This window comes from Camelus dromedarius, chromosome 16 (assembly GCF_036321535.1).
Source record: "Camelus dromedarius isolate mCamDro1 chromosome 16, mCamDro1.pat, whole genome shotgun sequence".
Taxonomy (NCBI): Eukaryota; Metazoa; Chordata; class Mammalia; order Artiodactyla; family Camelidae; genus Camelus; species Camelus dromedarius.
This window is the reverse complement of record NC_087451.1, coordinates 15,541,040-15,553,321: the sequence shown is the minus strand read 5'-3', so window position 1 is coordinate 15,553,321 and position 12,282 is coordinate 15,541,040. Positions and strand designations below refer to the sequence as shown.

The 12,282-nt window shown below is 37.8% G+C and overlaps 1 protein-coding gene across 1 annotated transcript; it reads left to right on the top strand.

Annotated features, from left to right (window-relative positions):
• Positions 1 to 8,837: 8,837 nt before the first annotated feature.
• Positions 8,838 to 9,809, top strand: LOC105103683 (olfactory receptor-like protein DTMT). The gene has a single exon (XM_010997292.2). It carries the CDS (start codon positions 8,859 to 8,861, stop codon positions 9,807 to 9,809), a length of 951 nt encoding a protein of 316 aa, XP_010995594.1. The 5' UTR covers positions 8,838 to 8,858.
• Positions 9,810 to 12,282: the final 2,473 nt, after the last annotated feature.

Here is a 12,282-nt window from a genome sequence, read left to right as displayed (position 1 = left end):
AGCTTGGGATTTCTACAAAATTTTATCTAGTAGATATATTAATATTGGAATATGAGTCCAGATTGTCTCCTCACCATGGAAACTTTTGTTAAAATGACACAGTACATAATTGTTCAATATGTAAAATGTAGTTGCATAGTTGAACTAGGGAAGGGGGTCTTGGTGACTTTCTAGCTAGGCCTTCCTCTTTGTTTTCCCTAGGGGACCCTGGAAAAGTGTATTTTAAAATTTGTTACTTTAAATTATCTTCATGCCTTGCATGCTTAAACTAATTTAATACAGGAGATTTTTTTTTAAGCCAGAACTCTGCTTTGATTGTGGTATTATTTTAAAATAATTCTCTATACTCTTAGGTCAATGCTAAACAAGAGCCAATCTTCTCATCCTCCCAACCTCACTCTAAATGTCTCCTACTCTCTTCTTGCACAAGTTTCACATCATTTTGTATCTTAACTTTTTTTCCCTCTGATTCATTTTTATGTCTATATATGTTTGCTGATGTGGCCTGACCTGAAATGGATTTTTCTAACCCCTTTTCTACAAAAGTGTATTTTGGTTTTAGCTGGGAATAAGTAATACCCAGGAGCCCTAGAATTTGTTTCTTTCCCTAGGAAAGGGAAAAAAAGCTAGAATCTTGCAAACAGGTTCAGATGTCTCTCTTCTGTCTGGTATTTTGGACTTTATAAAGAACTCTATACCTATGTTTTTATTCTACTTTCATGACAATTCTAAGAAAGTAGAAAAGATTGATCACTATTTTACTGGCTGAAAAATACGACATTCAGTTACTTGCTAAGTCATATAGTGTATCAGCTGTTGATTCTGTATAATATCCTGGACTATGTGATTCTGTGGTGTCTTCTTTTTCTTCCACTTCAGAAAGAAGGGGAGCAGCTGTTCAAAAAAGAAAGAAAGGAAAACTCTTAGCTCCATTTATGGCATGGACTAGATTTCCAACATTGATTCATTTGTGGCATCCAAACTCACCACTTTAATTCTCTCATATATTCTGGTGACCTCCACATTTCTATCTGAAGTCCAGATCTTTCTCCAGAGCTCTCAGCTGTTATTCTCATCTTCTCAGTGGACATCTCCACTTGAGGTTCTATGAGCAGTTCGATCTCAATGTGCATAACATTGAACTCTTTACTTTCTGCCATGTCTGTGCTTGTCCTTTATTCTATATCTTGTGAAAAGATGTTCAACTTCAGTGCTAACCAGGAAAAAGCAAGCTGAAAAAAACAAGTGATAATTGAATTACTGCAGAAATGACAAATGTATAAATGATTGACTTCCTATAATAATAGCAAGGATGTGGGAATAGGAGCACGCACGTACATTTCAATTTTCTTGAAGTATAGTTTACATACAAGAAAATGTGCCCATTTAAAATGCACAGTTCAGTGAATTTTGACACTTATAAGCATCCATACAATCTTCACCCAAATCCAATTCTGGAATAATTTCACCACCTCACAATCTGCTGTGACCCCTTGCAATCAAGCTCGCGTCCTCTACCACTGGTCTGATTTCTATCTGATTTTTATCACTATAGGTGAGATTTGCCTGATTTAGAACTTTATTAAATAGAATCATTTAGTATGTACTCTTTTGCATCTGGTGTCTTTAGCACTGCTCAATGTTTTGTAGATTAAGCTATATAATTCTGTGTATATGTAGTTTGTTTTTTTTATTACTGATTAGTTTTCCATTGTATAAATATAGCACAATTTGTTCACTCATTCACCTTTTGATAGACATTTGAATTGTACCCAGTTTTTGAAGATTATGACTTGTTGAAAAATACTCTTTTCCTCCACTGAATTACCTGGGTACCTGTGTATAAAGTCAGTTGACCATGTATAGATGGATTTAGTTCTGTCCCATCGATCTATATATATCTCTTACTTACCTATCCCTGTCAGACGTTCACATCATTCTCTCTCTGCCACATCATTTTCCCCTATTGTATTCTCATATCTACCGTGTCTTATCTAACCTGCCCTGATCCCAAAGGGATCTTTTTATGCTCTTTATTTATAGCAATGCATTTTGGTTTCTTTAATGTCATTCACTTGAAATTCATTTTTTCTATTAAAAGATAATGCATGTTGTGTGCATTTATTATCACAATGTATTTTTCTTACTTTAGTAATGTTAAACAGAATTCTCCCCACTGTTCTTTTAATATTATGGCTTTAAAATTTTTGAGCTCTTTACTTTCATTAATTCCTTGATTAGTTGGATTATATCTTCAAGTCATTTTAAAAATAAAAATGGTACCTGAATGCTGTATTTCTTGAATTTTCACATATTTCAGATTTTCCTTATATCTGAAGGACAACTTAGAATTTTGTGGACTTCTGTTTCCCAATTTTCCAAAATAAATGTGGAAAATTCTGAATAAGGCTGACTACTCCCTCTTCCCTCTGCCCCTTATATGGGCTGTCTTCTCCTCACCTGAAGCTCATAGGATTATTTCTACAAACTTTAAATTTCATAACTTCATCAGATTTTGTTTTTGTATTAGCTGACCTTTGTTACAGTTTTTTTTCATAACACAGAAAACCCCTTTTGATTTGTAGATCTGCCTCTTTCTTCTTTCAAGAGAGTTTTTTTTTCACTGTTACATCTTAGATTATTACTGTTGTTCCTTTTCCCCCCCGTTCTCTACTTTAATAAGACCAATAATTTTTGTAGCGGATTTGAAACTTATGCAACACAATCAATATAGATAAAAAATTATAACTTCATTTTCTACAAATTAAGAAGAGAAACAGAATTTGCAATATTATGATTCTATAAATATTATCACTGCAGAAGCAAGATATATGATTGAACTCAGATTTTTAGAAAATGAAACCCAATGTCAATAAACTTCTGACATTCTAATAGACTCACAGACACAGAATACAGACTTGTAGTTGCCAAGGGGGTAGGGGGTGGGAAGAGATAGACTGGGATTTCAAAATTGTAGAATAGATAAACAAGATTATACTGTATAGCACAGGGAAATATATACAAGATCTTATGGTAGCTCACAGAGAAAGGAATGTGACAATGAATATATATATGTTCATGTATAATTGAAAAATTGTGCTCTACACTGGAATTTGACACAACATTGTAAAATGATTATAAATCAATAAAAAAAGTTAAAAAATAAAAATAAATAAATAAACTTCTGTCATTCAAAGTAAAAGTTACAAGCTTAGTTTCAAATCAGACTGTCTTTATTATACTCCATCAAATCTATCCACATTTCACTTGTTCATATCTATTTCACATACAAATCTCTCCCTCCCTCCCTGCCCCACTTTCTTAATTATTCTCTCTCTAATTCTTTCTTTTCCTTCTTTCCTTTCTCCTCTCCTTTTTGAGAGCATTTGAGATAACTTTCATATATCAAGACATTTAACCACTATATTCAGCATTCCAGAGCCCCTAGAAACAAGAACAGTCTCATACATAACTGCAGTAGCACTGTCACATCTAAGAAACTTAACATTAATACACATATATAATATGCAATCTGTATACAAACTTCCCCAATGATAAAGACCGGTTCTTTTTTTTTTCTTTTAAGTTTTCAACTTTCATTCAGAATTTGGTATCACAGACATAACGTACGTAGTCATGAAGGTAGCTCTCCCCTAAAGGCTTATTCTTCGGCTTTGTATTGTGTTTATTTTTTAGGATGGGAAGGATTTGAATATATTTATCTCATCACACTCAATAATGTCACAGGCTGAAAGTCTCATTCTTTATTAGAAATTTGTTAACATATAATTCATACACCATACAATCCACCCACTTAAAGTACAACTTTATTATATATTAAGAGCTGTGAAACCATCACCACAATTTTAGGACATTTTCATTACCTCCAAAGAAATCCCATGGCCGTTAACAATCACTATGCATTTTCCCCTAGCTATCGCCAATCTACTTTACGTCTCTATGGATTTACCTATTTTCATATTTCATATAAATAGAATCATACCATATGTGGTTTTTGTGACTGGCTTCTTTCAATTGTTTTTAAGGTTCATCCATATTATAGTATGTATTAGTATTTCATTTATTTTTATTGCTGAATAATATTCCATTGTATGGATAAACCACATTTCATTTATTCAGCTCTCAGTTGATGGTTGTTTCCACTTTAGGGCTACTGTGAATAGTGCAGCTATGAACATTCATATACAAGTATTTGATACCTCAGCTTTTTTAGGTACATATCTAGGAGTGGCATTGCTGTGTAACATGGTAATTCTCTATATAACTTTTTGAGGAATCACCAAACTATATCACTCATCTTTCCCCCTTCCCAATGACCCCCATCCTCTGCCTTCCTCCAAACCTATATCTCAGTCACAATGAACTTCGTTTACTTTGTAAAAAGCTCCAGGCTCTCTCACCTCTGGGCATTTCCATTTACCATTTCCTCTCTCTGGATACTTTCATGCCCTTTTCCTGAAAAACTCCTCAGATACCACTTAACTTTCATTAACAAAATGTCCTCTCTGCCCCCCTGGATAAGGTTAGGTGTCCTTGATAGGTACTCCCACCACATCCTATATTTCCCCTATGATAACATTTGTAACACTTGATAGTAGCTTGTTTTGTTGTAATGTCTGCCAGCTAGACTATAAGCTCCCAGAAGTCAGGGACCACGTCTTCCTTGGCCACTCTATGTCCCATCGCACATGGTACAATGTCTTATACATGGCAGTTACCCAGTAAATATTTCTTGAAGAAATGCATTAATGAATTAATGAGAAAGTATTTCCTGGGTGAGTCATTCAACACATTACTTGCTATCATGGAGCTTAAACTCCAGCTGAGGAGAGAAGTTCAGTGTATTAGGAAGCAGTCGTTGGACAACAGAAAACAGCCGTGATCGAATGCTGCGGTATTGGATTCTGATAGCTGCTGGAGACGACCAGGCACTGCAGAAGATAGGGAAGGGAAGTGTTAGCATGGGCTCTGATGGTCAAGGGAGAAGCTCAGACTTGGGGTGAACCCAGGATTCCATCTCTGGACATGCCTTATTTAGAAACGTGGCTCAGAACTGTGGCTCAGTAAGGCGGGTGCAAGTACTGGGTTTGTTACTAATGAGTTTCTTTGGGGCCCAGGGATCCCAGGGGCCAGGGCATTGTAGAAGAAATGAGTCAGAAGACAACGGCGGAGACTCTAGCTGGCATGCACTATGTGGAAGTAGCACACAGGAAGCAGGCTCTGGAGCCACACTCAGATAAGCTGGGTAAGCTGGGAGGGCAGAAGAGGTAGTTGTTGTAAAATCCCCTTTAACAGATATTAGGATTCCATAATTCTATAGTGCAACTCCTGCAGATGATTTAGAAGCCATCATCCTCATTGTTTTCCACTCTCAGCAGTGATTCCTCCCTTTAACAGTAATTGGGAATCACCAGAGCTGTTAATAAGAACTAGTAAATGGTGTATTTGTGAAGTACTTTATATTTTGCAAACACCCATCATTCCAAACCCAAATCTGTGAGGTGTGTAAGATTCACTGGTGGTGGCGTGTAAGGTTGGAGAAGTTCAGCAATTTGCCAAGATCACAGCCCAGTAAATAATGGAGTCTGACTCCTCTGGGCTCCTGAATATTTTGCTTGGGGGTGAGGTAAACAGAGTGTAAGAGCTCATCCTGGGGGCCCCATTCCATGAAGCCAGTTTTATTCACCCTCTATTGAGCTGTCCTAATAGTAATATCTTTAACAAGGAATGGATTCCTAGTTTGAGAGGAAATCTTCACTATTTCAGTTCCAATCTGTCCCTCTGGGCCAGTAGCTTCTTCCATCTCACAGTGCTCCTTCATACCTTCTCTACTAGCACCAAGACACTGGGCTCATTGGAGAGGGAGGGGAATTGGGGTGGGGGTACTTGGGAAAATGCTGCATCCTCATCACAGAACTAAACAATGACAGTAGTGAGTCTTACTAATGCTGCACTTTGTCTCACCTTCCTTTGGCATAATAAATTAAATAATGTTGTATTGCTATTAAACTGATGAGAGAATTCTGACTAGGGGAGGTTAAATTCCTTGCCCAAGGCCATGAAACTCGTAGGAGTGTAGTAAGATGACCCCAGATTCAGGGACCTAGCATTTAAATACTGCATATGCCACACTGGGGGTACTCCCAACCTCAGCTGCTCCTCCTGATGTTCCTAGAATGTCCCATTCCCTTCTAACTCTTACTTCCATGACTAATGTCCTCTAGGTCAATAAAGTCTTAAAAGGGAAAAGAGAAAAGATTTTCATGTGGACTGGGATAGTATTAATCTAGGTAACAAAGAAATCAAAGAGAAACTTTTCCAGTAGTTCCAGTGTCAAGAATTGGATCCAAAGCTTTGGGGTGGGGGTGGGGTTTAGTGCCTGTAGATGGTGAAAGAACTTCTACTGCCATCTAGTCTTCAGCAAGTCACACCTTTATGACATTCTGCAGTTTGAGCAGCCCCTGTAGGTCTAAATGGCACCCCCGCTAGGCTGGCATGGCGCATGGGCTTGGATCAGTTTTGGCTTGTCCATCTCCTTCTTCGTACCCACCGAGGTGGGTGGCTGAGGGGGTGTGATGAGCTGGGTGGGTGGACAAATAGATAGGCTTTTCTTCGGAATAGGAGTGCTGAGAGCAGACCAGAGAGAAGGTGGATGTGTGGTGGCAGAACGCCCACTTGGTTTTGAATTCTACTTACTCCCAGTAAAGCTAGTGGAGAGGTAGCTCAGGACAGCTACCCAGTGCTCAGGATCCTGGTGGCCCTTTGATTCTCTAGCTCCTCACTGCTCCCTAGCCTACCATCTTCTTCAACCTCCAATGGTGGATTCTTGTGGAGGAGGAAATGTTACAGGGAGAGTCAGACTGGGAGATTTCACTGCTGTGTTTGCATTGGTGACTAGACCCTTACCAGACTTTTGGCTAAGCAGATAAACTTGACTCTCAAGTGATCAAGACAGACACATTCCTTGCCCTCATGGAGGGTCCTCTCTAGAGGTTATATTATATAAAGCAGCTGCAGTGAGATTTGAGCTCATGACTCCTTATTTAGAAGACTGTAGCTCTAATTGCCTGACTGGGTGAAAAACAAAAGACAAATGCCAGTCCACTGGCTCTTGAGGGATCCAGAGAAACAACAGGAGAAGCCCAATACTGGTCTCTGGTTTCTTCAGTAAATATTGGTCATTTATGCTTTTTCCCCCTTTCTGAAATTAACCATTTCATGGAATCATCAGATTTATTGACAAATTACATACGGTATTTACAAAAAAGTTTTCCTCTCCTCTGAATTAGTACTTGTATCTTATCTTCCTGCTTTCCTAGTGGCACTGCCAGGTCCACCCTCTTCTTGGGACCCACTGACCATTCTCTCCCACCCTTCCTCTGCCCCCAAGCTTGAGGAAATCTCTTTTTCATTTGCTGGGGCAAAGATTCTCTTCACCTTCCAGTTCTGGCCAAGACATTTTTTCTTTACCAGCAAATTTTGTCCTCATTCCCGGGTTCTGGGTTTGGAAATAAAAACAGGGAAAACCCGTGGACTATTTCTTCTTTCCTGCCGCATCTTTATCCTGAGGCAATGAACATAGAGCTGACTACCCATCTGAAAGGGAAAAGTGAAAGTGAAAAGCAAGGAAAGAAAACCTTCAAAGATTAATGTCTCAAAAATTATTCTATCTATAATTTTTGAGATATTCACAAATTGAGAGAGTTCAAGGACCCTTTTATTTCCCGCTCCTTGAGTTGGTTGATTTGCCCCACATGTTTCATGGTTTCTGATGTTTTTGTGCACCAAAGGGAGATCTTTCACTTGCCCTCCTGCTCTATTACATGACCCGGAGGAAGTGGTTGTTATTTATATAGATAGATAGATAGATATAGATATAGATATAGATATAGATATAGATATAGATATATAGATAGATATTTGTAGATATTCTGAAGCTGACTGTAGACCTCTCTTTTAAATGATCAGATGTGTGAATAAAAAACATTTCCCATTTCCTCCCCCAGAATGCATTACTCTCAGAGCTCATTCTATCTGTGCTCTCATCCATGAGACTTTCTTTCAATAAGACACGCTCACTTGCATTGTGTAACCAGTCCTGGAAGCACTCTTGGTTAAAAGTTATGCTCTGAAGTTAGACTGTTGGACTTAAGTCCCAGGTCTGTTGCTTAATAGGTGTGGGACTTTAGACAAGTTACTTAATTTTTATCTTAAAAAATGGAGATAGTAGTACCTATCTCATAGGGTTGCTGTGAAGAGTAAATGAGTCTATGCATCTTAAGCTTCTATCTCAGCAAGAGCAAGCTCTGGCAAATATTTCCATGGTCTTATTACTACTGTCATCAGTCATCGTCATCGTTGTCATTGTCACCACCAGCACCATCTTAATAACCATCAGCATCATTCCTGAGTGGTAAGAATGGTGACTGGTTTTCTGGTTGATATAATATTTGTATCCCTAAGTGAGAGGCATACAGACTTAGATTACTTCCAGTCTACTTTCAGATCATGTTGATCTGACCCTACCCATGGTTCTGTTATTGAACAATGTTACAGAATTCTGGAATATGATTTAATTTGACTCACTACTTTATATGCTTTTGTGCTTTTCCTTTATGTAAATATTTCTTTATATACTTGGAATATTTAAAATAAAGTATTAAACTTAACTATTATGACATATGAGTATTTAATTAAAAATATCTTTTTGGAAGTTCTGAAATATTTATATACATGTATGTGTGTATGTGTGTGTGTGTGTGTGTATATATATATGTATATATAGGCTCATACTTTCATACAAATTATTACTTTTAAAAAGGTAAAACAAAAACAACATGAAAATTGGAAACCAAACTGTCATCTCAGAGTTCCTCCTCCTGGGCCTGCCCATTGAACCAGATCAGCGAGACCTGTTCTATGCTCTGTTCCTGGCCATGTATCTTACCACCATCCTTGGGAACCTCCTCATCATTGTCCTCATTCGACTGGACTCTCACCTCCACACGCCCATGTATTTGTTTCTCAGCAATTTGTCTTTCTCTGACCTCTGCTTTTCCTCTGTCACAATGCCCAAATTGCTGCAGAACATGCAGAGTGAAGTCCCATCCATCCCGTATGCAGGATGCCTGACCCAAATGTACTTCTTCCTGCTTTTTGCAGACCTAGAGAGCTTCCTCCTTGTGGCCATGGCCTATGACCGCTATGTGGCCATCTGCTTCCCCCTGCACTACACCACCATCATGAGCCCCAAGCTCTGTCTGTCCCTGGTGGTGCTGTCCTGGGTGCTGACCATATTCATCTCTTTGTTGCACACCTTGCTGATGGCTCAACTGTCTTTCTGTGCTGATAATGTGATCCCCCACTTTTTCTGTGACATGTCAGCTCTGCTAAAGTTGGCCTGCTCTGACATTCAGATAAATGAAATGGTGATTTTTATCTTGGGTGGGCTTGTCATTATTGTTCCATTTCTGTTGATCTTTTTATCCTATGCTCGAATAGTGTCCTCCATCCTCAAGGTCCCTTCTGCCAGGGGTATCCGCAAGGCCTTCTCCACCTGTGGCTCCCACCTCTCTGTGGTGTCTCTCTTTTATGGGACAATCATTGGCCTCTACTTGTGCCCTTCAGCTAACAATTCTACTGTTAAGGAGACTATCATGGCTGTGATGTACACTGTGGTGACCCCCATGCTGAACCCCTTTATTTACAGTCTGAGGAATCAAGACATAAAGGGAGCCCTGGGAAGAGCCTTTTCAAAGCAGACAATTCACTTTTCTCTGGGACAGTGACTTTAAAGATTAAAGTATGTTTTCAGATAGTAGGTGTAATACTGACAATAAGTAGCATTCTGAATAGTCTAGGAGCACTCAAGCTTGGCACTACTAATGCAGCCCCCACAGCACTTCGAAGGGGCGTTTTCCCAAATGTAATTAGATGAGGGTCCATTGTGCCTCTTGGGTTTACCACTGTGTCTTGGGTGTGATGTAGCACAAGGGCTGACATGTAGTGGACACTCGATGACTGTTAGTTCGATTTTGAATAAATACGACTGTAACCTTGGTGTTTACTGCACTCAAAGAATGTATAATAGTTCCTAATTCTCTAGAAGATACATCCGAATTCCTCAGCCACTTCAGTGCTTTGCTTTTGCCAAACATATCTGTTCCATGAAGAATATCTTCCAGTTTATTATGTGGTTGCTATTGTAATAGTTTACTCTCCAGGATCATCATGTCTCCCCTTGCTAGCCCATTCAGTTCTTCATTTTATTTTCGGTTGTTGATTGAGTCACCCTTTTAATGACCACATTCTAAAATTATCTCTTTCCCTTTAATTGTACCAATCATTTATCGGTTAATGGCAAATTATTTCTTTTGATAATGTCTATATTTTGGATGAGAATTCCTCTTTTGAATTAAAATCATATGATATGGAATGGACCGTAGAATTCTGTTATGAATTTCTTAATTTATAGACAGTAAAATGGTGGCCCATCTAGAGCCGAAGGTAACACAAATAGTGATAGAAGGACTAGAATCTATTTATGATCCCTGGGTAGAGTTTTTCTGCTGGAATATTATGCTGAAATTACTTGATGCTTTTTTTGTTTACTTCTTTTCTTATCACGTATATTGCAAGTGTCTTGAAGACAGGTGCCTTGTGCCTTCTAACCCCTGCAATGCCTAATTCAGTGCCTTGTATCTGTTAGACAAAGAATAAATATTTATTGATTTGATTTGAATGTATTTTGGTGTGTTTCTTGAAATGAATTTATGTCTTAAAAATCTCACCTTTTAAAAGAAGTCTTCCTAATAATGGCAGCTTTTATTTCATTTCTTCTTCAGAAAATTTTATTGATTATGAAAATAATGCATTCTCACCAGGAAATATCCAAACAGCAAAGAAATAAATAATAGAGTGGAATGTGTGGATCTCCCATTGTTCTGCACTTCCTTCCATGATGGCAGTTAAAAGTTGGGGAATGCTCTTCTAAATATTGTCAATGCACAGACTAACTTTATATACAACAAATCAATAGGACTAGCTGCCATTTTCTCACTGTTGTTACTTGAAATATATTCTGAATTCATAATTTAATATAAAGACATGTAACTATTTTAGAAGCATTATAGTGTTTTGTTGAACGGGTGCATTTACCATAATTTATTTAAGTAATTTATTCTTGATGGACATTTGGGTTGTTTTCAGTTTTTTATTATTTTGAGCAATGCTTCAGTTTTATTTCCTGGTTCATATGTGTTTTGTGTGTGTGTGTGTGTGTGTGTGGACTTATGCTGTGTTACTATGGACACATTCTTAGAAATGAGTGTACTCAATCAAAGGATGTGAATTTTTACAATTGGATAGAAACCACCTCCAAAGAGTTCTTCTAAGGTAGACGCCCTCCAGAATTAAATGAGAGCGGTTATTTCTTTACAATGTTTCCCAAACTGGATATTTTGCTTTCAAAATATTTATCAACCTGATGTCCCAAACTATGAGATTTTTCTATTTTTAAATTGAATTTCTGTGTATGTCAGTGACGTCAAACACTTCTTTATACTGATGAGCTTTTGATGTGTTATTTGTGCATATTCTTTGCTTTGAGTCGAGTTTTTCCCTATGAATAGCATTGCTTTATCTGTCTTGTAGGTTGCATTTCCCTCAGTTATTCATCTTTTGACTTTGATATGGTGTATTTTCCCCTCGCTGAAGATTGCGAATTTCAAAGTAGACAAATAACTTGATCTTTATTTCGGATATACTTTTTTTCTTTGACATGCTTGGAGAGGGCTCTTCTATCCTGAAATTGTGTTATCCCATTTTTATCCCTAGTTCCTATAAACTTGTAGTTTCTACATCTCTATCTTTGATCCACCTTCAGATCTATCTTGTTATATCCCAATAAAAACGTTGTTGGGAAATAAACTGAAGTTATGTTGAATTGTTACATTGATTTATGAGGGAGAGTTGGCTATTTATAAAGTTGTTTTATAAACTCCAAAATTTAAAAGTAGACTCTATTTCAAACATCCAGACAATACAGAAACGAATTTCACTTATTGCTCTGTATCCATCCCTGTGAATAAACACCTTGTCACGTTTGCTTCAGGTCTAATTTTTAATATAACAAGAAATTAAGACACTGTAGGAATAAAAATTGCTAGTGCTTTGGAAAGCTAAAACAAAACGGGGGCAAGGGTAGAGCGTAGTTCTCTTGTAGTCATTATTGTTGAAACGCCAGTGAATCCAGACCTGCCC

Excerpts from the sequence above, each read along its gene's own strand:
- LOC105103683 (XM_010997292.2), top strand. The coding sequence starts at position 8,859 with ATGAAAATTGGAAACCAAACTGTCATCTCAGAGTTCCTCCTCCTGGGC.